The sequence below is a fragment of the Rhinoderma darwinii genome, chromosome 6, assembly GCF_050947455.1.
Source record: "Rhinoderma darwinii isolate aRhiDar2 chromosome 6, aRhiDar2.hap1, whole genome shotgun sequence".
Lineage (NCBI taxonomy): Eukaryota > Metazoa > Chordata > Amphibia > Anura > Rhinodermatidae > Rhinoderma > Rhinoderma darwinii.
This window is the reverse complement of record NC_134692.1, coordinates 84,620,747-84,647,953: the sequence shown is the minus strand read 5'-3', so window position 1 is coordinate 84,647,953 and position 27,207 is coordinate 84,620,747. Positions and strand designations below refer to the sequence as shown.

Below are 27,207 nucleotides of genomic sequence, written 5' to 3'. Positions count from 1 at the left end.
AAAGGGGTGACTTTTTGGCGGTTTCTAATATATAAGGCCCTAAAAGCCGCTTCACAACTGAACTGGCCCCTGTAAAAATAGCCTTTAAAGGGATCCTGTCATCAACATCTTACCTGTTAAACTCGCCTGACCCCTCAATGGCCGCAGCTGTCCAGAGTTCGTTCCTGTTCTCTTCTTTCCTGAAGTCCTCCTCTGTCGGTAAATATCGTCGTTTAAACTTTTCCCGCCTTTTATGGTAATTATTTTTCCCTCTGGGATGCTGCTTCTTAACCCCGCCCACCATTGCCACCTGTCCAGCCCTGACTGGCTAAGGAGCTGTCAATCAAAAAGAAGGAGGTGGAGTCCACTCTGAGACGCTGGAGGAATGAAAATCTGACTCTTTTCAGATGAAGATTTGACTCTTTTCTGCTCATTTGCATACGGTGTGGGACCACTGAAAAACGGAATACTAAAGCTACAGAGCTTACTTGGAACATATTTATAGCTTAGATGACAATGATTTTTCACCCACTTTCACCAGGTATTGCTGGCTTTATAGCTAAAATGCTGGTGACAGGTTCCCTTTAAGACATTTTCTTGAAAATGTGAGAAATTGCTGCTAAAGTTCTAAGTCTTGTGACGTCATAGAAAAATAAAAGGACGTTCAAAAAACTATGCCAATCTAAAGTAGACATGTGGGGGATGTTAATTAGCAACAATTTTGTGTGGTATAATTGCCTGTCTTACAAGCAGATACATTTACATTTAGAAAAATGCTAATTTTTTCAATTTTTCACAAAATTTGGTGTTTTTCACTAATAAATATTGAATTTATCAACCAAATTAATAAGGCCCCCAGGCAGCCATAACAACCATCGCCCCCCTGTGATTGCGTTGCGGGGGGGGCACGATAAGCTGTTAGAGGGGGCCGCCCCCTCTTTCTCACTATTTAAATGCTGCGGTCGCTATTGACCGCAGCATTTAACGAGTTAAACGAGCGGGATAGCGCTCGAGCGCGATGCCGCTAGTTACTCTGAAAAGTCAGCTGTAACATACAGCTGACACCCGCATCGTACGTCCCCTACCCGGCTATGACATAACTGTATGTCATATGTCGGGAAGGGGTTAAGATTCTCAAAAAATGGGTGATTCCCACAGCAGCCACTCGCAGCCTCGCGAGTAGTGTTTGTATTTCCGCAGAGAAATACAGATTTTACACCCGTCAATTGTATAATCTAACATGGTGTGGGATTTCTGAAGAATATTTTCTCTATCCTTATTGTGAAATAGATTGACAAGAACTGTGCATGGTGACACCCCTGGTGGAAGCGGAGGTAGGGAAATCTATGCTCCCCTTCAACAGCATATAAGGTAAACAAGGTGTCAGCATCAAATACTGTTTTAGCCACCTCTCAAAATATTCAGTAGAAATGCTGCCTTAGATTTTCTCAGGTACCCCTACCAATCTCACATTATTCATCCACAGTCTGTTTTCCAGATCATTTGTTTTAGTAGGCAAAAAAGTAATAGGCTCCATTTCCTCAAGAGGGGAGGCCTTCTCTCTAGCATTCTCCTACTGACCAGCCGGCCAGAGTAAGCAGTAGGCAATTTCACAGGGGCAGATCCAAATCCATGAGACCTGGCAAAGCTTGAATCCCATTGAGATGATATGGCAAGACTTTAAACAGGAAGCTCATGCTCAAAAAATCTTCGATGTAGCTGAATGAAATCAATTCTGCAAGGAAAAGTAGGCCAAAATTTCTCCACGGCGATGTAAAAGACTCATAGCAAGTTATCACTCTCATTTGATTGCAGTTGTTACTGCCTAGGCTGGCACAGCCAGTTATTAGGTTTAGCAGGGGAATTACGTTTTAACATGGCTGATATAGGTTTGAATAAATGGAATGATGATTTAAAAGCTGCATTTTGTGTTCACTTGTGCTGTCTTTAACTTATATTAAAATTTGTTGGATGATCTTAAACATTTAAATGTGTCTTTAGAAAAAATATAATAAATCAGCACTGTGTATAGCAGAAATTTGTTTTCACAGCGCTGCTTTCTGCAGCAGAAATTCAGTTAGAAAAACTGCACCAAAATGTGGTGCGATTTTTCGGACGAACTGTACTGCGGGTTCCAGGTCAGATACGCTGTGCAGGTTTTAAGCAGCGTATCCGACCTGTCGGAACCCGGCCTTGAGAAGATTTTCAAACCTCACAAATACTTAAATTCATCCAGGGGAGTCTGTCGTTTGATCATATGCAGAAATCTGTGGATATGTCCAAAACGTTGGGATTATATCAATAGAATTAATCAAGATGGTTAGATTAAGGGACATGCAAGTAAAGAGGTTGGATGCTTTTTTCCATCTTTCTTCTATTATTGCGATTACTGTATTTATTTTTCCCTATAGAATGCAGGCAAAATATTCCCTATATTGATACAGGTAATTGATGGGAGATGTTAACCCCTTAGTGACCACCATTATGCCTTTTTACAGCGGTCACTAAGGGGCCTTAGGCTAGGCCGTCGATCGCGGCTGTTTAACCCGTTAAATGTCGCAATCAATAGCGACTGTGGCTTTTAAATCGTTTACAGAGGGAGGGAGCTCCCTCTCTCACCCATCGGTGGCCTGCAAATGGAATTGTGGGCCTACGATGGGGTGCCATGGGGCGCCCCGCCTGATAAAGGCCCCCAGGTCTGCCCTGGGCATATGCCTATTAGGATGTGCCAGAGGCACGTCTCAATAGATTGCCTGTCAGATTTACACAGACAGGCAATAATGCTTTGGTATACTAAGTATACCAAAGCATCATAGCAGCGATCTGAAGATTGCATAGTAAAGTCCCCTAGTGGGACTAATAAAATAAGTAAGTAATGTGAAATAAGAATTATTAATAAAAATTACAGTAAAAAAATAAATAAAACCATTTTTTTCATAAAAAGTGGCTTTATTTAGTAAAAGTGTAAAAAATAAATAAAAGTACACATATATGTATCGCCGCGATCGTAATGACTCAAACAATAAAGTTAGTCTGTCATTTAAACTGCAAGGTGAACACTAAAAAAAAACGCAAAAAACAAGGCAGAAATTGCTATTTTTTTCCGCTGCCCCCAAAAAAGTCACAATAAAAGTTAATCAATAAGTCCCATGTACCCCAAAACAGTACCAATCAAAACTATGTCTCGCCCCGCAAAAAAACAAGCACAAAACATCACTAAATTGACAGAAAAATAAAAAAATTACGGCTCTTGGAAAGCGACGATGCAAAAACAAATAATTTTAGTTCAAAAGTGTTTTTATTGCGCAGATGTAGTAAAACATAAAAAACCTCTACATATGTGGTATCGTCGTAATCGTACCGACCCATAGAATAAAGGTAATGCGTTATTTACGCTGCACAGTGAAAGGCGTCAATTTAAAATGCATAGAACAATGGTGGAATTTCAGGGATTTTTTGTATTCCCCCGAAAAAAAAGTAAATAAACGTTAATATAAAAATATGTACCCCAAAATGGTGCCATTAAAAAGTACAACTTTCTCCAGATCTGGCAGCAAACCAAGTCTGCGATCCTGCAGGTGGTGGATCGCATGAAAAAGTATGCTGATAAGAAAAGGGGGCCGCCTCCCCAATTCCTTCCTGGAGTTAAGGTTTGGTTATCTTGAAAAAAATATTTGCCTGAAAAGTCCCTCCTACAAATTTGCTCCTAAATTTCTTGATCCCTTTGAAGTCCTGCAGCAGATCAATCCTGTGTCATACAAGCTACGTCTACCTCCTACTCTCAAAGTTCCCAATTCCTTCCATGTGCCCCACCTGAAACCTGTGGTCCTCAACCGGTACAGTAAGTCTCCTGATTATTCTACTGCACTCAGATGTTCCGATGGTGTGTTTGAAGTCAAAGAGATCCTGGATTTCAAGAAGGTTAGAGGGAGGACCTTTTATCTGGTGGACTGGAAGCACTTTGGTCCTGAATAGAGGTCCTGGGAACCAGAGGGGAACATTGATGCTCCTGTTCTTGTCAGAAAATTCCTCTTGAGCCCTGGACCTAAGAGGAAGGGGTGTGAGCAGAGGGGATACTGTAATGGCCGTGGACCGCCTGCATCCCCCTCTTATCGGCAGCTGCGACGCAGGACTATGTCATTTCGCCGGTGTTTCCCTACCGAGGGACACCGGTGCGCTCTGCCCTCTGCCTCCTCTCCCTGTCTGTCCCTTAGGGTGCGCGCGCTCATGACAATTCTTAAAGAGTTAGTGTGCACACCAGTAAAATTTAACCCAGCCTATCTCCGCGCACCCTGGCCATTATAAGTGACCCTGCAAGGTAGTTCTGCATAAGCAAGGTCTCTCCAAGGCAAAGATTTCAAAGCAAACTTGGGTTTCAAAATGTGCTGTTCAAGCTCTTTTGAAGACGTACAAAGAAATGGGCAACGTCGAGGACCGTAGACGCAGTGGTCAGCCAAGGAAATTTAGTGCAGCGAACACATCATGCTTACTTCCCTTCGAAATTAGTAGATGTCCAGCAGTGCCATCAGCTCAGAACAGGCAGAAGCCAGTGGGACCCAGGTACACCCATCTACTGTATGGAGAAGTCTGACCAGAAGTGGTCTTCATGGAAGAATTGCGACCAAAAAATATACCTTCAACGTGGAGACAAGGCCAAGCGACTCAACTATGCATGAAAACATAGGAACTGGGGTGCAGAAAACCGGCAGCAGGTGCTCTGGACAGAGGAGTCAAAATGTTAAATATTTGGCTGTAACAGAAGGCAGTTTGCTCACCGAAGGGCTGGAGAGTGGTATAATAATGTGTCTGCAGGCAAAAGTGAAGCATGGTGGAGAGTCCTTGCAAGTTTAGGGCTGCATTTGGGCAAATGGAGTTTGGAATTTGGTCTGGATTAATGGTGTCATTAATGCTGGGAAACACAGGCAGATACTTATCCATCATGCAATACCATTAGGGAGGCGCCTGAATGGCTCAAAATTTATTCTGCAGCAGGAAAATGACCCCAAACATACGTCATTAAGAACTATCTTCAGTTTATTAAGAACAAGGAGCCCTGGAAGTGATGATATAGCCCAGACATAGCCCTTATCTCAACATCTAGTCTGTCTGGGATTACATAAAGAATCAGAAGGATTTGAGGAAGTCTACATCCACACAAGATCTGTGGTTAGTTCTCCAAGATGTTTGGAACAACCTCCCTGCCAAGAGTTCCCTCAAAAACTGTGTGCAAGTGTAGAAGAATTGATGCTATTTTGAAGGCAAAGGGTGGTCACACCAAATATTGTTTTGATTTAGATTTCTCTTCCGTTTATTTTTTTGAAAGCATTCTTAGGGTATGTTCACACGGGGTATTTTGCCGAGTTTTTTGACGCGGAAACCTCGTCGCAAAACTCTGCAAAAACGGCCCGAAAATGCCTCCCATTGATTTCAATGGGAGGCGTCGGCGTCTTTTTCCCGCGAGCAGTAAAACTGCCTCGCGGGAAAAAGAAGTGACATGCCCTATCTTCGGGCGCTTCCGCCTCTGACCTCCCATTGACTTCAATGGGAGTCAGAGAAAGCGTATTTCGCGCTGTTTTATGCCCGCGGCGCTCAATGGCCGCGGGCGAAAAACGGCGCGAAAAACTCCGCGAAAATCGGCGTGCAGGGAGAGGAATATCTGCCTCAAACTTCCAAACGGAATTTTGAGGCAGATATTCCTCCTGCAAAATACCCTGTGTGAACATAGCCTTACTTTGCAGATTTTTTCCACAATTGCCTAAAACTTTTGCACAGTACTGTATATAAGCCCAGATAGTATCTGCTTTTTAACAGGAAAACATAATATTTGAACAGTGAGCTGTGATATTCCTGACTGATACAATACAGGATATCAGTGGTTACATTACAGCCTAATTAATCGTTCCCAATATCAACACCTAATGTAAAGCCATTTGTCAGCCACACTTCATAATAAAAAAGAACACAAAACCGTTATTGTATTATAAACAAACACCCCACAGTGGCCAAACAATAATTTTATTGAGTTCACACTTTAGAGGGAACTTAACTGTCCAAATGATAAAATGTGTAAACAGCGACCACAGGATACAGATACCGATACCAAATCCATATACAAATATCAGAACTATATAGTAGACTGAGGGAGGTGTTGATGTAGGGGATATTCACTCTTTCTTACTGAGGAATTATTGCTATTTGCAGCATAAATATAAAAATTCTCCCCCTCAGGTGTCTTCTAAACTCATCATTGGTCCTCCATAAATGGCAATTGTGTTACCCAGCCGGCGGCAGAACATACGGCTTGTGCACTTTATAACCAGTGAGAAGAGATGATTTCCTTTTACATGTTACAAAGCAGGGGAGGTGTGAGAACCATCGGTAAGCTATGCTGATGGCTCCTGCAAGTACTTTACAGCAAATGTAAAGTAAAGTACATGCTGCCGAAAGCTGGTTGACATAATTGATGTTGATGGAGGGAAGAGAAGAGGATGTATAGAGGTTGCAGGCATCCTCTGTATTGACCCATAGGTCAGGCCCCGTATCAGAGTCTGTAGCAGAGGGGTTGGACAGTCAGGAAATTAACGCATGCGCAGTGGGTTTCATAGGAGAATGCAGACTAACATCTCTTGTCACGTATCCCTCCATCGATGGGTAAAGAAGCACTCCACTTTATTTTTTTTATTGCCCCCTCCATTTGTACATTTGTGTTTTAGTGGGGTGCTGTGTGTAGAAATACTTACTGATCCCCGCATCTTGTCGTTTTTAGGCTCCAGCGACGCTCACGTGACCTTCAATGCTGTTTAGAAAACCGGAAGTAAGGCCCTCAATACATTCCTATGGAGCCTCGCTCTGGCTCCATAGGAATGCATTGAGAGCCTGACTTCCGGTTTATTCAAAAGCACTAGAAAAAGGCAGCACATCCAAGAAAACTGGAATACCCACAGGTGCAACGTTTCAGTCCAACAGGACCTTTCTCAAGCATGCTTCTTTCACATGCTTGAGAAAGTTGCTGTTGAACTGAAACATTGTACCTGTGGGTGAATAAAATTCCAGTTTTCTTGGATGTGCTGCCTTGCTGCTTTTTTCTAGGATTCCATTTGTGTGACTCTGGATCAGGTCCCTTTGAGGCTTACACACACTATATTGCTTTAGGTCTCCAGTGCTGTAATATTCTCCTTCTGTCTATTCAAAAGCACAGCGACTCCAGACAAGTCAGAGGGAAGATCACGTGAGTGGCGCTGGATCCGAAAAATACAAGATGCGGGGATTGGTAAGTATTTTTGCACACCGCACCCCATAAAGTGGAGTGCTCCTTTAAAGAGGATCTGTCACTGGTTTATTAATACCCTATCTCCTAAGTAATCTAATAGGCGATATGATTCTGATAACTACAGTGTACGTTGTGTTTCAAAACGTTTATTATTTGCCAAGTTATGTGCTTTTTTCTAAATATGCTAATTTGGCTATACTTGCCAAATGGGAGGTAACTCTTTCTTTTCTCTCTGGGCGGTGCAATATTTTGTGTATGACGCTGTGCAATCAGTGTCATACAGTTTTCCTCTTCCCAGCCCAGCAACACAGCGTGATCTCGCAATTGAAGTTGAGATCATGCTAGGCTGGCAAGAGGAGAACTGTATGATGCTGATTGGACAGAGTCAAACAGGAAAAATCCAAACCGCATCATACAGTTCTCCCCTTCTTCAAGGATATGAGAACCATGGGGCGTGGCTTCACACATATCGAAAACGCCTCAGAACTGCTCAAGAGGGTGCATTATGAAGTTGCCTATTTTAATGTTTGACTCCCATTTGGAAATAGTATACCTTACCTTAAAGTAGCCAACCCCTTTAAGACATACTTTTTGTTATAATTATTTTGGAATAAATCAGTAGTAGGTAAAACTTTATAATATATCTTTTAGGGAAAAGAGGCATCTTCATCACCTTTTACCAGTCTGTGGTTCTCCTTTCCCTGCCTGCAGGCTCTCTGTAAGGCTGGATTCCCACGAGCATGTTCGGTCCATAAAGGACGGAACGTATTTCGGCCGCAAGTCCCGGACCGAACTCACTGCAGAGAGCCGGGCTCCTACATAACTATGATGCTAGGAGCCCGGCTCTCTGCAGTGTGTTTGATCTGGGACTTGCGACCGAAATACGTTCCGTCTTTTAAGGACCGAAACATGCTCGTGTGAATCCAGCCTAAATGTTCATAATTCTTAGTTATTCAAAAAACTTATCTTCAGTAAGTGAAGACACAGAGGAGAGGAGAATTATTTTACAGTCTCTAAAATCCTGGTAATTGTGCAACATAATAAGCATGCCGTGAATTTGAAAATCTGCAGCATGTCCTGTATTTTGCAATAATTTTTTCCCACTACAAGTGGATGGGGTTTTCAAAACCCTATTCACATGTATTGTATTGTAATTTGTAAATGATTTTCAGTGCAAGATCTGCACGGAAAATGCAACACCAATCCGCCACGTCTGAACTTGGCCTTACCATGCAATATATACAGAAGTCAAATATTTATACTGTTACCAAACTTTTATGTAATATGTTTACATAACTCTATTAAAAGGATTGTCTCATGAAGACAACCCCTTTTACAACTGAAGCCCGTCTGGCGATCAGCTGATAAAACATGGACAGGCCGGGTCTGCCAGAGCAAGAACCCCCAGTGGCTCTTTGGCCTGGCACATAGTGTCTTCAGCAGGGGACTTCTCTCTATAATGTCCATATGCCCTATTAAGGCATATGGACGAGTGTTGTCTTAGTGAGAAATTCTCTTTAAGCAGCAATTGCTAGAAAAAAAATACTTTTAAAATGAGATTTGTAAATAGTTCTAATACCACTTTTTAAGATTGCTAATACTTAAATGTCTGTAAGACAACAAATGTTCAAAGAATATGCTATCTATCAAGCCCACATCATACATTGCCTATGAACCTTTTCTGTATTCCACAAATGTCATGCCCACTCACCGTTATACATTTTTCTTGTATCCAGCTATATTTTTTATTATGAGTTAGTTCTCGAGGCAGTTTGATTGATTCAGCTTTCATGCAATCCAAAGTTGGTGAAGAGAGAACCTCCATTAACATTTGAGAGCTAGCCGCCAACAGGCTTTCAAGAGAAGGTCTCACATGGCAGCTTTGCAAAACTAGTGAGTGGGGAAAAAAATACCTTACATTAACATGTGCTTCCAAGCATTATCTGTAGTCTGACAATCACAGGTTATTATAGCGTTTATCAATCAAAATATTCTCAAATTAAAAAAAGGAAACTCACTGTCCATTGGTTTGCTTCTCTCAAGCTCAACTTCAGCTATTTCACTAAGTAGGACAATTCCTTGTAGAAGTTTGCTGTCTGCTGATATATCAGGAACCATATCTGCTGTGCTTCCAGGGGGTAGACACCAGGCTTGAGGCATTTCAGATGCTGCAACCAATGCATTCATACCAGCCATTGGATCATCCATACATTTCACATCAGAAAGTTCAAAACACATGTCTTCGTCTTTACAGTTAACAGGTCCAGATGTCACACTATCTATACATTTGCTTCTATTTATGGTGCTGAAATCCCAGAGCTCATTGATTCTGGGGGATTGTTCAACATGTTGAGGTAGTCTCACCAAATTAATTTCATTATTTTGAGACTCAAACATATTGATGAAGTCTGTCTGAGTTGAACATGTACCTTTTCCAATGCCAAGATTAATTTCGGAAATGCAAGGGGAATGAACGGTTATTATTTTATCTTCTTTCTCAGCTACTTTTGGAGACTCGACGTCTTGAAATAAAAAATGTTTGCCTTCCATGGACACTGTACATTCGTCTTGGACATTAGAGATTTTACAACTTGTAATGATAGGTAAATCTTCTGTTTTAATTGTGTCATTTGATGATTTAGCTGCCTTTAATTCCCCGGCTATATTGACTGATTTAAGATCCCACGCAGTTTCAATGTGACAAGTTTTTAATTTAGAAAGCTTGATAACAGAAGCAAAACTTTCCGCATTTTCAACTTTTGTTGGTTGATTTATATAAGAAAGCTGGGGCTGCATGGAAGGGGAAAACGACTGCACCGAGTATTCACGGGTGGGATCTGAAAATAAATAAATTATGATCAACATTGACTTCAGGTTTGATGGTTTATTTACTTCATGACTAAAACTATCATTATCATGTACATACTGTATGTAGCACAGCCTATCTGTATCACTTACCTAGAAATTTGAACAGTAAAGTAACATGTATTCTAAAGGAATATTAAACACTTCACAACAGCCATACGTCTATATACGGTCCAACTGAAAATGCCCCGTGCAGTTGTCACGTATATAAACATTGGTAGCCTGCAACAGGGTTTAATGTGTGCAGTGCTGCTTCAGTGTAAGCAGCGCTGCACTTTCATGTCTGCCTGTACTTTGAGATGCCCGGCATACACCCCCCTGTAGATTGTGGCACACACAACGCCCCTGTAGATAGCGCCACACACAACACTCCTGTAGATAGCGTAAACCCGCCTGTAGATAGCGCCACCTAAGCTCCCTCTAGGAGTGGATTCCCCGGGGAGAGTGCTCTGGCCGGGGAATCTGCTTCAAGGGGGAGCCCTTGGCGTCTCTGTCCATATATGGACAGTGACATCAGGTGCTCCCTCTAGGAGTGGAGTACCCGGCTAGAGTGTTGCCGATGCTCTGGCTGTGAATTCCACTCCTAGAGGGAGGTCCTGACGTCACTGTCCATATACATATAGTTACGTCAATGGCTCACTCTAGGAGCGGACTCCTCAGCCAGAGCATCGGCAACACTCTGACCGGGGATTCCATCCTAGAGGGACCTTAGGTGGTGCTCTGCAGGGGGGGGGGGGGCTTGCGCTATCTACAGGGGGGGTTGGTTCAATCTACAGGGGGGTGCTATCTACAAGGGGTGGCACTATCTATAGGGGCAGTGGCACTATCTACATGAGAATTGTAGCACTATATGGGCACTACCTACAGGGGACACTGTGGTGCTATCTACATGGGAACTGTGTGTGGCACTATGTGGGCACTATCTACAGTGGGAACTGTGGCACTATGTGGGCACTGTGGCACTATCTATAGTGGGCACTATCTATATATCTATAGTGGGCAATGAGGTATTTTCAGAGGGTTGGGCCAAAAAAACCCTAACGACTAAAATTCTTCAGTTTATTTATTTATTTTTTTTTTTAACGGCCATGAAAAACGGATGGCAAATGGTGGTTAAAAACAGACGACCGGGAAATGGATTTAAAGTTTGAAACACACTGATGTAAAACAGACATGAAAAACTGCCATTTGATCTACTTTAAAATGGCTTTTTTTTTTTTAAAGTCGTGCGAATATAGCCTTATAGTGCTCTTCATTCTCTCCTCACAGAAATCCAGGCTGACGGACGGAGAGAGCAGACTAATTGGTACGGAGCTGCTGCAACAATGTGTGTATATATATATATATATATATATATATATATATATATATATATCCTGCTCGGGACCTCCTTCTATTAGCCAGTGCTCTTGTATATTTTAAGATGGTCATGAATTAATAAATGACTGTTCAGTTATTTACAACATAGCTATGAACAAACCTTGGACCGTAGAAGTGCCATCCTCCTTCAAATTTGCATCTTTTACTGATTCTTCATTAACTTCTACTATCGTTGGTAAAACTGAAGAAGGTGCTGCACTGCAGAAAGATGGCTGCTCAGCATATCTATCAGGCTGTTCTTCCAATTTGTTTGTTGCTGAGAAAGATTTCAAATGGAGAGATGAGGGGCCAAACACTTTGCTGTAGGAATTAGATGGTGAACTGTATAAAGACTTTTGATTATTAGTTTGTGAAGACAAATCCACAACTTTTTCTTGGCCTAGTTTTATCCGCTCCTAGATAAAGTTTGAAAAAGAAAAAATGTTAGATCAGAAAATGTTTCATAATAATGCTCAAAAGACAAAAATATTTGAAAGGAACTTGTCACATCTGTAATAGAGCAGGAGGAGCTGAGCAGATTGTTATATAGTTTTGTGGAAAACTATTCAGGATAACCAGGAATTTAATTCAATCAATTTCGGAACATTGTGGGCTAAAGAGTCCAATAGGTGGCCTCAACCATTGCTTGACAGCCTTCCCTGTATTAGTGATCAAAAATAAAAATAAAAGGAACTTTGTAATATATCTGTTAGGGATCTGCCAGGTACTTCATCTAGCTATACTCCTGGGATTAATCAATCCACACCTGAGGCCAGACCTGTTCGACTGACACCATCTCCCACCAACCAGGGTGGCAGGCTCAGGAGTGGGAGAGCCTATCGCGGCCTGGTCTGTCGGAGTTAGCTCCGCCCCCTGCCCTTTATTACCTGCCCTGTGCTCTCCCTCAGTGCTTGTAATTCTTTTGGATTCCTGGCTCCACTGCTGCTTGCTCCAGCCTGCTTCTGCCGTGCTTCTGCCTTGCTGCAGTTCTGCTCGACCTGCTTTGCTTTGCCCCTGGCTTGCTTCTGTCTCCGTGCCCGCTCGGGTGTACTCACTTCGTCCTGGTCCTGACTGTTCGTTCGCCGCCCCGTTTCCTCGTGGCGTTCCGTGGCTACTGCCCCTTCCCTTGCGTGTTCCCTGTTTGTCTTCCCGTGCACTTAGCCAGCGTAGGGACCGCCGCCCAGTTGTACCTCGTCGCCTAGGGCGGGTCGTTGCAAGTAGGCAGGGACAGGGCGGTGGGTAGATTAGGGCTCACTTCCCCTTCACCTCCTTCCTGCCATTACAATATCAACTTACCAGGCTCCTTTCCTCTCCCTCCAACATCTAACTGTTTATTCACTCTGAATTTACTGCTATAATCGTCTCCTCCAAGACAAGACAGACTTTCTGTATTATATCAAATCCAGAGTTACCAACCGCCTACCAGGAAATTTTAGAGCACTTCATGCTTCCCTCTGCTGACAAGCTTTATGGAGATGCTGATGTCATTTTCCAGCAGGACTTGGCACCTGCCCACACTGCAGAAAGTACCAATACCTGGTTTAATAACCACAGTATCACTGTGCTTGATTGGCCAGCAAACTCGCCTGACCTAAATCCCATAGAGAATCTATAGGGAATTGTCAAGAGGAAGATGAGACACCATACCCAACAATGCAGACGATCTGAAGGCCGCTATCAAAGAAACCTGGGCTTCCATAACCCCTCAAAAGTGCCAGTATTGAGTGCATATACTGTACATACTTTTCAGTAAGACTACATTTCAGTATTAAAAATCATTCTAATTTTCTGAGACACAAAATTTTGGGTTTTCATTAAATTTTAGGCATAATCTTCAAAATTAAAAGAAAATATGCTGGAAATAGATCACTCTCTATAATGAATCTATATAATATAGGAGTTTCACCTTTTGAATTGAATTACTGAAATAAATTAACTCTTTGCTATTCTAATTTATTTAGAAGGACTAGTGTGTGTGTATATGTATGTACAGTATGTACAGGTTATACTAAATCTTTTCTCACAAAACTATATATCCATATGCTGAGCTCCTCCTGTGAGAAGATGGGACAGCTTTTTAAAGTGACAGGTTCCCTTTAAAAAGTCCCTATTATTACAAAAGAAAAATCACGACATCTTTAGAATGTAAAACAGGCAGTTTATAATGTAGTGAAATGTTGTGTTTAACCCCTTAAGGACGCAGCCTAGTTTGGGCCTTAAGGCTCAGAGCCCATTTTTGAAATCTGACATATTTCACTTTATGTGGTAATAACGTCGGAATGCTTAAACCTATGCAAGCGATTCTGAGACTGTTTTCTCATGACACATTGGGCTTTATGTTAGTGGTAAAATTTGTTCGATATATTCAGTGTATATTTGTGAAAAATTGCAAAATTTAGCAAACATTTTTAAAAAATAGCATTTTTCTAAATTTAAATGCATCTGCTTGTAAAACAGATGGTTATACCCCGCAAAATAGTTACTAGTTCACATTTCCCATATGTCTACTTTAGATTGGCATAGTTTTTGAAAAAAACCCCTTATTTTTCTTGGACGTTACAAGACTTAGAACATAAACAGCAATTTCTCATATTTTTAAGAAAATTTCAATAGCCTTTTTTTTTAAGGTACCTGTTCAGTTCTGAAGTGGCTTTGAGGGACCTATGTATTAGAAACCCGCATAAAACACCCCATTTTATAAACTGGACCCCTCAAAGTATTCAAAACAGCATTTAGAAAGTTTTTTAACCCTTTAGGAATTTCACAGGAAGCAATTTTTCTTGCTGAATTTCAATTTTATTCCACTTTTTTCTGTAACACAGAAGGTTTTACCAGAGAAATACTACTAAATATGTATTGTCCAGTTTCTAAAGTTTATAGAAATGTCCCACATGTGGCTCTAGTGTGCTCGTGGACTAAAACACAAGCCCCAGAAGCAAAGAAGCACCTAGTGCATTTTGGGGCCTCTTTTTTTAATAGAATATATTTTAGGCAGCATGCCAGGTTTGAAGAGGTGTTGAGGTGCCAAAACAGTAGGAATCCCCCAAAAGTGCCCCCTTTTTGGAAACTACACCCCTCAAGGAATTCATGTATGGTTGTTGTTACAATTTTGACCACACAGTTTTCTCACAGCACGAATTGGGCTGTGAAATTAAACAATTTTTATTTTTTTTCAAAAATATGTCATTTTTGATCAAAATGTCTTATTTTCACAGGGAACAAAATACCCAATTTTGTTTGCCAATTTGTCCTAAGTGCGGCAATACCCCATTCAGGGTGATAAACTGCTGTTTGGGCCCAGAAGGAAAGGACCACCATTTGGCCTACTGGAGCTTTTCTAAGTCATGTATGAAGAAGCCCCTGAGGTACTAGCATAGTTGAAACCCCTGAGAAGTGACCCCATTTTAAAAATGACACCCCTTAAGACATTCATCTAGAATGTAGTAGTTAGCATTTTTACCCCACAGGTACTGTGTAAAAGATAATGCGCAGCAGATGGTGCAGAGTGAGATTTGCAATTTTTTCTATATACAGTGAAGGAAATAGGTATTTGATCCCTTGCTGATTTTGTAAGTTTGCCCACTGTCAAAGACATGAACAGTCTAGAATTTTTAGGCTAGGTTAATTTTTAACAGTGAGAGATAGATTATATTAAAAAAACAAACAGAAAATGACATAGTCAAAAGGATATATATTTATTTGCATTGTGCACAGAGAAATAAGTATTTGATCCCTTTGGCAAACAAGACTTAATACTTGGTGGCAAAACCCTTGTTGGAAAGCACAGCAGTCAGACGTTTTTTGTAGTTGATGATGAGGTTTGCACACATTAGATGGAATTATGGCCCACTCCTCTTTGCAGATCATCTGTAAATCATTAAGATTTCGAGGCTGTCTCTTGGCAACTCGGATCTTCAGCTCCCTCCATAAGTTTTCGATGGGATTAAGGTCTGGAGACTGGCTAGGCCACTCCATGACCTTAATGTGCTTCTTTTTGAGCCACTCTTTTGTTGCCTTGGCTGTATGTTTCGGGTCATTGTCGTGCTGGAACACCCAGTCACGAGCCATTTTTAATGTCCTGGTGGAGGGAAGGAGGTTGTCACTCAGGATTTGACGGTACATGGCTCCATCCATTCTCCCATTGATGCGGTGAAGTAGTCCTGTGCCCTTAGCAGAGAAACACCCCCAAAACATAATGTTTCCACCTCCATGCTTGACAGTGGGGACGGTGTTCTTTTTGGGTCATAGGCAGCATTTCTCTTCCTCCAAACACGGCGAGTTGAGTTAATGCCAAATAGCTCAATTTTATAATCATCTGACCACAGCACCTTCTCCCAATCACTCTCAGAATCATCCAGATGTTCATTTGCAAACTTCAGACGAGCCTGTACATGTAACTTCTTGAGCAGGGGGACCTTGCGGGCACTGCAGGATTTTAATCCATTACGGCGTAATGTGTTACCAATGGTTTTCTTGGTGACTGTGGTCCCAGCTGCCTTGAGATCATTAACAAGTTCCCCCCGTGTAGTTTTCGGCTGAGCTCTCACCTTCCTCAGGATCAAGGATACCCCACGAGGTGAGATATTGCATGGAGCCCCAGATCGATGTCGATTGACAGTCATTTTGTATGTATTCCATTTTCTTACTATTGCACCAACAGTTGTCTCCTTCTCACCCAGCGTTTTACTTATGGTTTTGTAGCCCATTCCAGCCTTGTGCAGGTCTATGATCTTGTCCCTGACATCCTTAGAAAGCTCTTTGGTCTTGCCCATGTTGTAGAGGTTAGAGTCAGATTGATTAATTGAGTCTGTGGACAGGAGTCTTTTATACAGGTGACCATTTAAGACAGCTGTCTTTAATGCAGGCACCAAGTTGATTTGGAGCGTGTAACTGGTCTGGAGGAGGCTGAACTCTTAATGGTTGGTAGGGGATCAAATACTTATTTCTCTGTGCACAATGCAAATATATATAATTTTAACTGTGATTTTCTGTTTTTTTTTAAATATATAATCTATCTCTCACTGTTAAAATTAACCTAGCCTAAAAATGATAGACTGTTCATGTCTTTGACAGTGGGCAAACTTACAAAATCAGCAAGGGATCAAATACTTATTTCCTTCACTGTATATAGAAAAAATTGCAAATCTCACTTTGCACCATCTGCTGCGCATTATCTTTTACACAGTACCTGTGCTAACTACACCTCTAGATGAATGCCTTAAGGGGTGTAGATTTTTAAAATGGGTTCACTTCTCAGGGGTTTCAACTGTGCTGGTACCTCAGGGGCTTCTGCATACATGACTTAGAAAAGCTCCAGTAGGCCAAATGGTGGTCCTTTCCTTCTGGGCCAAAACGGCAGTTTATCACCCCGAAAACCGGGCACTGAAACGGTCTAATAGGGGTCTCCTTTTATACAAACGGTCAAAACTGGGGCCATCTCAAGGTGGGCACTGCTCATTATCAGTATAATGTAAGAAGCGAAGTATTGCCTAATTTTTTTTTTTTAGGTTCCAGTTCAGTTCTAAAGTTGATTTGAGGGGCCTATATATTAGAAAGCCCTATCAAACACCCCATTTTAGAAACTAGACCCCTCAAAGTATTCACAACAGCATTTAGAAAGTTTATGAACCCTTTAGGTGTTTCACGGAAATTTAGAGCAAAGTAGAGGTGAAATTAAAAATAAATTTTGTCAGAAAATCCTTTTTATACCATTTTTTTCTATAACACAAAAGGTTTTACCAGAGAAACGCAACTTAATACTTATTGCCCAGATTCTGCAGTTTTGAGAAATATCGCACATGTGGCCCTAGTGCGGTAATGGACTGAAGCACTGGCCTCCGAAGCAAAGGAGCACATAGTGGATTTTGAGGCCTCCTTTTTATTAGGCACCATGTCCGGTTTGAAGAGGTGTTGTGGTGCCAAAACAGTGGAAACCCCCAAAAGTGACCCCATTTTGGAAACTAGACACCTTGAGGAAGTCATTGTAGTTTTCATGGGGTGCATGCAGCTTTTTGATCAGTTTTTATTATATTTTTAAGTGGGGTGGTGACTAAAAAAACACAATTCTATTATTGTTTTTTTATTCTATTTTTTTTACAGCGTTCACCGTGCGCTATGAATGACATTCACTTTATTCTGCGGGGCGATACGATTGCGGCGATACCATATGGTTATAGTTTTTTTTTTATGTCTTATGGCGTTTGCACCATAAAATACTTTTTGTAAAAAATCATTTACTTTTTGTGTTACCATATTCTAAGAGACATTACGTTTTTATTTTTCCATCAAGAAAGCCGTGCGAGGACTTCTTTTTTGCGTAACAAACTGTAGTTTCGAGCATTAACATTTTTAGGTACATGCGACTTTTTGATCTTTTTTTATTCAATTTTTTGGGAGGTGAAGAGACCAAACAATTGTGATTCTGGTACGGTTTATTATTATTTTCTTTTACGGCGTTCACCGCGCGGGATAAATAACGAAATAATTTTGTAGTCCAGGTCGTTATGGATGCGGCGATACCAATTATGTATAGTTTATTTGTTTGTTTATATCTTGTTATTAATAATAAAGGACTGATAAGGGAAAAAGGGGGATTTTTACTTTTATTACTTTTGAAACCTTTATTTTCTTATTTTTACACATCTTTTTTTTACTTTATTACTTTGTCCCACTAGGGGACATGAGGGTAGGAGGCCCTGATCGCAATTCTAATACACTGCACTACATGCATAGTGCAGTGTATTAGAGCTGTCAGCTACTCACTGACAGGAGGCATAGTGAGTCCTGACTTTGTCAGGACCGACTAGGCTTCCGTCGATGGCATAGCCGGACGCCATTGTTAGGTGTCTGTGTAAAGGATCTGCCAGAGACAGCTTCTGTGTCGACGCCAGTGGGTAATCAGTCTGCACCTGCTCCTAAGTCTGAGAGAGTGACACGATCTTCTACCAGTCAGGCTGGGAGGCTGAGGAGTGGAAGAGCCTATCACAGCCTGGCCAGACGGAGCTAGCTCCCGCCCTCTGTCTATTTATACCTGCATTTCCTGCTCCTCCTTTGCCTGTGATCTTTTCTGTTTCCTGGCTCTGCTGCTCCTGCTATGATTATTGACCTTGCTTCATTTTTGACCCTGGCTTTACTGACTACGCTCCTGCTCTGCGATTTGTACCTCGTGCACTCCTGGTTTGACTCGGCTCATTCACTACTCTTGTTGCTCACTATGTTGCCGTGGGCAGGGACTGAGTGGCGGGTAGATTAGGGCTCACCAGTATGTCTCCCTACCCTGTCATTACATAATCACAGGCCCATATACCTTTTCTACCCTGGTCCCTGACACAACTATGGACCCCCTTGAGACCCTGGCTCAGCAAATGCAGGGCCTCTCCCTACAGGTCCAAGCCCTGGCTCAGAAGGGCAACCAGCATGATGCTACCCTAGTAGTGACCCCCACCTCACCTCTTGAACCCCAACTCAAGTTGCCTGACCGGTTCTCAGGGGACCGGAAGACTTTTCTCCTTTCGGGAGAGTTATAGGCTCTATTTCCGTTTAAAGCCCCACTCCTCAGGTTCTGAGCCAACGAGTGGGTATAATTATGTCCCGGCTCCAGGACGGGCCCCAAGAATGGGCCTTCTCCTTGGCTCCTGACGCCCCTGAACTTTCCTCTGTTAATCTTTTTTTTTCCGCTCTCGGGCTCATATATGACGAGACTGACAAGACTGCCTTTGCCGAGAGTCAGCTGGTGACCTTACGTCAGGGTAAGAGACCCGTTGAGGAGTACTGTTCTGACTTTAGGAAGTGGTGTGTAGCTTCTCGGTGGAATGACCCTGCCTTGAGGTGCCAGTTTAGATTGGGTTTGTCGAACGCCCTGAAAGACCTGTTAGTTAGCTATCCCTCTTCTGACTCCCTAGATCAGGTTATGGCTTTAGCGGTACGTCTTGACCGACGTCTCAGGGAACGACGACTGGAGCGTTTTTGTGCCTTCCCCTCTGACCCCCCCATGATGGCTCCCGAGGTTCCGTTGCTTCATTCTTCCACGGAAAACTCGGATGAACCTATGCTACTCGGGGCCTCCGTCTCTCCCCAACAACGTAGAGAGTTCCGCAGGAAGAATGGTCTCTGCTTCTACTGTGGGGATGACAAGCATCAAGTGAACAACTGTCCTAGGCGTAAGAATCAGCAGCCGGAAGAACTTCCGCGCCTAAGTGACCATCGGGGAGGTCATTTGGGCGCACAGGTATTTCCAGTATATATGAAACCTAATAAGATCTTGCTTCCCTTTCAGGTCTCTTTTGAAGGTAGGTCTGCCACCGGCAGTGCCTTCGTGGATTCAGGGTCTTCTGCTAATATTATGTCTGTGGAATTTGCTATGTCTCTAGCTATGCCATTGATTGATTTGCCTAAACCTGTCCCGGTAGTGGGTATCGACTCCACTTCTCTTGCTAATGGTTATTTTACACAGCATACCCCTGTTTTTGAACTCCTTGTTGGCTCCATGCATTTGGAGCAGTGCTCTGTACTGGTGATGCAGGGATTATCGTCCGATTTGGTTTTAGGCCTTCCCTGGTTGCAGATGCATAATCCCATGTTTAACTGGAATACTGGGGATCTTACCAAATGGGGTAATGAATGCATAACGTCATGTTTTTCTGTTCATTTTATCTCTCTCCCTGAGGAGGTGAACACTCTACCTGAGTTTATTCAGGACTTCGCTGACGGTTTTTCAAAAAAGGCCTCCGAAGTGTTACCTCCTCATAGAAAATTTGATTACGCAATCGATTTGGTACCAGGAGCTAAGCTCTCTAAAGGTAGGATATTTAATCTCTCTTGTCCCGAACGTGAAGCCATGAGAGAGTATATCCAGGAATGCCTGGCCAAGGGTTACATTCGCCCCTCTACTTCTCCGGTAGGTGCTGGCTTCTTCTTCGTAGGGAAGAAGGATGGTGGTCTTAGGCCGTGCATTGACTACGGAAACTTGAATAAGGTCACTGTAAGGAACCAGTATCCCCTTCCTTTGATTCCTGATTTCTTCAATCAGGTTCAGAGGGCCCAATGGTTCTCTAAGTTTGATCTACGGGGGGCTTATAACCTTATCCGCATCAAAGAGGGGGATGAGTGGAAGACTGCGTTTAACACGCCCGAAGGTCATTTCGAATACCTCGTCATGCCCTTTGGGTTGTGTAATGCTCCCGCGGTCTTCCAGAATTTCATAAATGAGATTTTAAGAGACTACCTGGGGGTATTTCTTGTAGTGTACCTTGATGACATACTTGTGTTTTCCAAGGACTGGTCCTCCCACATTGAGCATGTCAGGAAGGTGCTCCAGGCCCTTCGGGAAAACAAACTGATTGCTAAAAGCGAAAAATGTGTGTTTGGGGTGCAGGAGATACCATTTTTGGGTCAAATCCTCACTCCTCATGAATTCCGCATGGACCCTGCCAAGGTTCAGGCTGTGGCTGAATGGGTCCAACCTGCCTCCCTGAAGGCGTTACAGTGCTTCCTGGGGTTTGCTAATTATTACAGGAGATTTATTGCTAACTTCTCGGTCATCGCTAGGCCTCTTACGGATCTTACTCGCAAAGGTGCTGACCTCCTCCACTGGCCTCCAGAGGCGGTCCAGGCTTTTGAGGTCCTTAAGAAGTGCTTTATCTCGGCCCCTGTGCTGATTTAGCCTAACCAAATGGAGCCATTCATCGTGGAAGTTGACGCCTCCGAGGTGGGAGTGGGTGCTGTCTTGTCCCAGGGTACCAGGTCCCTCACCCATCTCCGTCCTTGTGCCTACTTCTCCAGGAAGTTCTCGCCCACTGAGAGTAACTATGATATTGGCAACCGCGAACTCTTAGCCATTAAATGGGCATTTGAAGAGTGGCGCCACTTCCTGGAGGGGGCTAGGCACCAGGTAACGGTCCATACCGACCACAAGAATCTGGTTTTCTTAGAATCTGCCCGGAGGCTAAACCCGAGACAAGCTCGATGGGCGTTATTTTTTTACTAGATTCAACTTTTTGGTCACCTATAGGGCTGGGTCTAAAAATATTAAGGCTGATGCACTGTCGCTTAGCTTCATGGCCAGTCCTCCTTCGGAGGAAGATTCTGCATGTGTTTTGCCTCCAGGTATAATCATTTCCTCTATTGATTCTGACTTGATCAGCCGCAATTTCGGAGACTAAGGTTCAGCTCCCACGAACCTTCCTGAGAACAAGCTGTTTGTTCTCCTGCAATTCCGGCTAAGGGTATTCAGGGAAAATCATGACTCTGCACTATCTGGCCATCCAGGCATTCTGGGTACCAAGCATCTAATTTCTAGAAACTATTGGTCGCCTGGGTTGCTTAAAGACGTTAAGGCCTATGTCGCCGCTTGTGAAATTTGTGCTAGGTCCAAGACTCCCAGGTCCCAACCAGCGGGCTTACTATGTTCTTTGCCCATTCCCCAGAGACCTTGGACCCATATCTCCATGGATTTTATCACCGATCTGCCTCCATCTCAAGGCAAGTCGGTGGTGTGGGTTGTAGTAGACCGCTTCAGTAAAATGTGCCACTTTGTGCCCCTCAAGAAACTACCCAATGCTAAGACGTTAGCTACCTTGTTTGTCAAACACATCCTGCGTCTCCATGGGGTTCCTGTCAATATTGTTTCTGACAGAGGGGTACAATTTGTTTCATTGTTTTGGAGAGCCTTCTGTAAAAAGTTGGAGATTGATCTGTCCTTCTCCTCGGCCTTCCATCCTGAAACTAATGGCCAAACTGAGAGGACTAATCAATCTCTAGAACAATATTTAAAGTGTTTTATCTCTGACTGTCAATATGATTGGGTCTCCTTCATTCCCCTCGCCCAATTTTCTCTTAATAACCGGGACAGTAACTCGTCAGGGGTCTCCCCCTTTTTCTGTAATTTTGGGTTTAATCCACGGTTCTCCTCCGTTTCACCTGGTAGTTCCAACAATCCCGAGGTAGATGTCGTTCATCAGGAACTGTGCACAGTCTGGGCCCAGGTTCAGAAGAACCTAGAGGCATCCCAGAGCATACAAAAGACTTAGGCAGATAGAAGACGTTCTGCTAACCCCTTGTTTGTGGTCGGGGATCTGGTGTGGCTATCTTCTAAAAATTTACGCCTTAAAGTCCCGTCCAAAAAATTTGCTCCCCGATATATAGGGCCGTACAAGGTCATTTAAGTCCTTAACCCTGTCTCCTACCGACTTGAGTTACCCCCGTCTTTTCGAGTACACAACGTGTTTCATGCCTCCCTCAAACGCTGCTCCCCGTCCTTGGCTCCCTCGAGGAAAGCTCCGGTCCCTGTTCTCACCCCTGAAGGGGTAGAATTCGAGGTGGCCAAGATTGTGGACAGCAGGATGGTCCAAGGCTCCCTCCAGTACCTGGTCCATTGGAGAGGATACGGGCCTGAGGAGAGGACTTGGGTACCCGCCTGGGATGTTCACGCTGGGGTATTGCTCAGGAGGTTCCATCTTCACTTCACCAATAAGCCAGGTCCACCTAGAAAGGGTCCAGTGGCCCCTCTTAAAAGGGGGGGTACTGTAAAGGATCTGCCAGATACAGCTTCTGTGTCGACGCCCGTGGGTAATCAGTCTGCACCTGCTCCTAAGTCTGAGAGAGTGACACGATCTTCTACCAGTCAGGCTGGGAGGCTGAGGAGTGGGAGAGCCTATCACAGCCTGGCCAGACGGAGCTAGCTCCCGCCCTCTGTCTATTTATACCTGCATTTCCTGCTCCTCCTTTGCCTGTGATTCTTTTCTGTTTCCTGGCTCTGCTGCTCCTGCTATGATTATTGACCTTGCTTCATTTTTGACCCTGGCTTTACTGACTATGCTCCTGCTCTGCGATTTGTACCTTGTGCACTCCTGGTTTGACTCGACTCGTTCACTACTCTTGTTGCTCACTGTGTTGCCGTGGGCAACTGCCCCATTTCCCTTAGCTTCTGTGTACCCTTGTCTGTCGTGCACTTATTGAGGGTAGGGACCGTCGCCCAGTTGTACGCCGTCGCCTAGGACGGGCCTTTGCAAGTAGGCAGGGACTGAGTGGCGGGTAGATTAGGGCTCACCTGTCTGTCTCCCTACCCCGTCATTACAGTCTGGTTGCCATAGTCACCATCGCTGGCCGTTATCGTGTAGTAGGCCGGTAATGGTAGCTTAACCCCTAAGAAGCCGCGATCGCTATTGAATGCGGCTTTCAAGGGGTTAATCAGCCGGGACACAGCGATCGGTCCCCGATATAGGAGCTGTGGCAACCGCTGTACAAGACAGCAGCTGTCACAGCTCCTGCATGTGTCGGGAAGACGGCCGAAATGGCCGTTACTCCCGTGACGTACTATTCCGTCATGGAGCGCGCACGGGATGGTTTCCATGACGGAAATAGTACGTCACTGAGCATTAAGGGGTTAAGGGCCTTTTCACCTCACGCTTTTCACTTCCGTCAAAGGTATATATTCCGGGAGGGGTCCCAATTTTTACCTCCGACGGAAGGTACCGATGTATCCCACTGTATAGGCATAGAGTGAGATACGTCACACGAAATCCTCAGGCACAGCGCTACTTATAATGCTGAGCCCAGGAAAGCCCCTGATGTCAGTGGCTTTCAAATATGGAGTCCCCGACTAGAGCATTGCAAGCGCTCTGACCGTGAACTTCTGTCTTGGGAAAGCCTCTGATGTCACGTCCATATATGGACAGTGAAATTAGGGGCTTTGTAATTCGAGAATCCATGGCCAGAGCATCGGCAACGCTCTGGCCGGGGATACCACTCTAAGAGGGAGCCCCTGACGTCACTGTCCATATATGGACAGTAATTTTAGTGCCTTTGAGATACCGGAAACCCCGGCCAGAGCATCAGTAACACTCTGGCCGGGGATTCTGCTCCTGCAGCAGCCCCTGACATCACTGTCAATATATTGACAGTGATGTCAGGTGCTTCACCACTCCCGTAGTCCTCGGCCAGAGTGCTAATGATACTCCGGCCGTGGACTGCGTAGTTGAAAGCCCCTGACATCACAGACCATAAATGGACATCAGGGGCTTCCCGGGGCTGGAATCTCCAGGCCGAGCGCTACCTGATGCTCTTCCCAGGGATTCCGGCCCTGAGAAAGCTCCCCAAGGTATACGTTTAACGTATAAAATGGCATCCGTCACACATAGGCTCCCATGTAAAATAAAAAATTACCCCGCTGAGACATGCCTTCTCGGCCCAGTTTGGATCTGTCATGCCAGCTTTGGGGTTTTCCAGATTGGAGGACCTGCTTGGCACCCCAGACCTTCCTAAGACCCTTACTCAGACATATGCCTTGTTCCTGTCCTCTGTAAAACGTCCCTTTGATAGGGCGTACCTGGGGTGGAAGAGAGATATCCCTGATTTGTCGGAGGAGGAGTGGAGGGAGGTAGAGCTTTCCTTCTTTGATTCAGTGGTTAGTGCTCGAGATTTTTTAATACCGTCGCGGTTCTTACACAGAATTTACTATACTCCGGTTAGACTTCAGAGAATTGGGGCCTGTTTTAGGTGTCAGTTGGATTGCTGGCACGTATCTTCACTGTGTATGGTCCTGCCCTAGGATTTCACTATTCTGGTCAAGGGTTGTAGCGTTTCTGCATGATAACTTTGAATTTCCCCAGGTTCTCTCCCCTCAGGTGTGCCTCTTGGGCATTATGAATGAGTTAGTACAAGGCTATTATGACAAAATATTTTTCTGATTTGTTTTGTTCTGTGCGTGGAAGATTATGATTATGGAATGGAAGGCCACGGTGTGTCCTAGTATAGAACATTGGTTGCAATTGGTAAATAAATATATACCCTTATATCAGAAGTTATACATTAGCAGAGGTTACCACAACAAATTCGGGAAGATAAGGGCTAGGTGGATGGAGATTTCGGACACTGCTGTCTAATCTACAGGTGTGAATGAAGTGTGAATGGTTGTCTTTCTTGTCTGTTTTGGGCAATAATGAAGGTCACATGTTGATCCTGTTTTCCTTGCAATAAACTAATATGCACCTGTGATCCGTTAAGTTTCCATGCTGGCTTTTGCATTGTAACTGTATTATTCTCTATGTTGATTGTTATTGCCAACTAGTGTGGTTGGTCAGTATGTAATGTATGTTTTTGTGCGCAATTTTGCACTTTTGTACATTTGTATTTTGAGAAAAGTTAATAAAGAAAATCTTAAAAAAAAATTACCTTGCTGTATACGTTTTGTTTTTTTTGCGGGATCCCTCAGGTTAGAATAGCGTAGTATACTTCATTATTCCATCCTCCAAAAAAAAAGTATACTGATGTATAACAGCCCGATGGAGGACAAAAGAACACTCTTTTGGACACTTTTGGGTACTTATGGTACACTATGGACATGTTCAACGTGTACGTAGGGAGATTTCCCAATGTGAACGCTGATGTAAACCGGCATATTTTGGGTCTTTTTCCTTCCTTTGCAAGCTTTCCATGTTTCCATGCCTGCTGTGTGGGCTCTTCAAGGTGTGATGTAAAAGCTGTACTGCATTCTCTGACTAATCAGATGTCTCCCATTTCCTGAACCTCCTCCAATTGCATGGCATGAAGTCTTATACACAGGCTGAGGTGGAGACCGTAACATGATACCCCCCTCTGCCTTCTCAGAATGATACTGCTGCATCTATCCCCTCCTCCCTGCCCAGTATTTACTGTTTCATACTAAATAAATTATTTGGACAATGAGGGAATTTTTTATATTTTCAGAGAGCTTCCAGGCAGTAAAAGGAGAACTACAGACTGCTGAAAGGTCAAGAATATTCCACCTTTCCCAAATTTGATATATTACAATGTTTTATATATTCCACTGATTTGTGTAAAAAAAGAACATTTTTATACTCACAGTAAAATCAATTTTTTGTTGAATCTATTGGGGGACACTGCCTCTTGGGTATATGCTTAGGCCTCTAGGAGGCGACGCTAGGTAGAAAATAGCCTTGGCTCCTCCCAGGCAGGCCGTACCCTTCAACAGACACTGGCTGATTCAGTTTGTACAAAAGCAGTAGGAAAAAAATAATACAAACATGTCCACAGTCCCAAAACAAAGCCAAACAGAACTACAGATCCCGGGCATATAATAAACAAAATATAAGAGGGAGGAACATGTGTCCCCAAATGGATTGAACAAGAAATAGATTTTATGGTGCGCAAAAAAATGTTTCCTCATTAAGTGGATGGGGCGGCACCATGGGACGTCCTAAAGCAGTCCCAGATGATGGGAAAAAAAATAAATGATAAAGTACAGTCATGCGACCCGCCTGATACAAAGCTGCCTTTAACCCCTTTAGGACAAAGCCTGTTTTGGCACAGAAGATTTTTTCAAATCTGACATGTGTCACTTTATGTGGTAATAACTCCGGAACGCTTTTACCTATCCAAGCGATTCTGAGAATGTTTTCTCGTGACATATTGTACTTTATGTTAGTGAAAAAATTTGGTCGATAAATTCAATATTTATTTGTGAAAAACGTCAAATTTTAGCAAAAATGTGCAAAAATTAAAATTTTTCTAAATTTAAATGTATTTTCTTGTAAAACAGATAGTAATACCACACAAAATAGTTACTAGTTAACATCCCCCATATGTCTACTTTATGTTTGCATCATTTTTTTTCACGTAATTTTATTTTTCTAGGACGTTACAAGGCTTAGAACTTTAGCAGCCATTTCTCATATTTTCAAGAAAATTTCAATAGGCCATTTTTTCAGGGACCAGTTCAGTTCTGAAGTGGCTTTGAG

The 27,207-nt window shown here is 43.3% G+C and overlaps 1 protein-coding gene across 1 annotated transcript in view; it reads right to left on the bottom strand.

Moving 5' to 3' along the window:
- TNRC18 (trinucleotide repeat containing 18) overlaps positions 1 to 27,207 on the bottom strand; it is a 778,682-nt gene that overhangs the window by 349,772 nt on the left and 401,703 nt on the right. The window contains exons 9-11 of the mRNA XM_075831538.1: positions 11,595 to 11,889; positions 9,268 to 10,086; positions 8,961 to 9,139 (exon numbers count right to left, since the gene is read on the bottom strand). Coding sequence (XP_075687653.1) covers positions 8,961 to 9,139; positions 9,268 to 10,086; positions 11,595 to 11,889 — 1,293 coding nt within the window. The remainder of the gene's footprint in view (positions 1 to 8,960; positions 9,140 to 9,267; positions 10,087 to 11,594; positions 11,890 to 27,207) is intronic.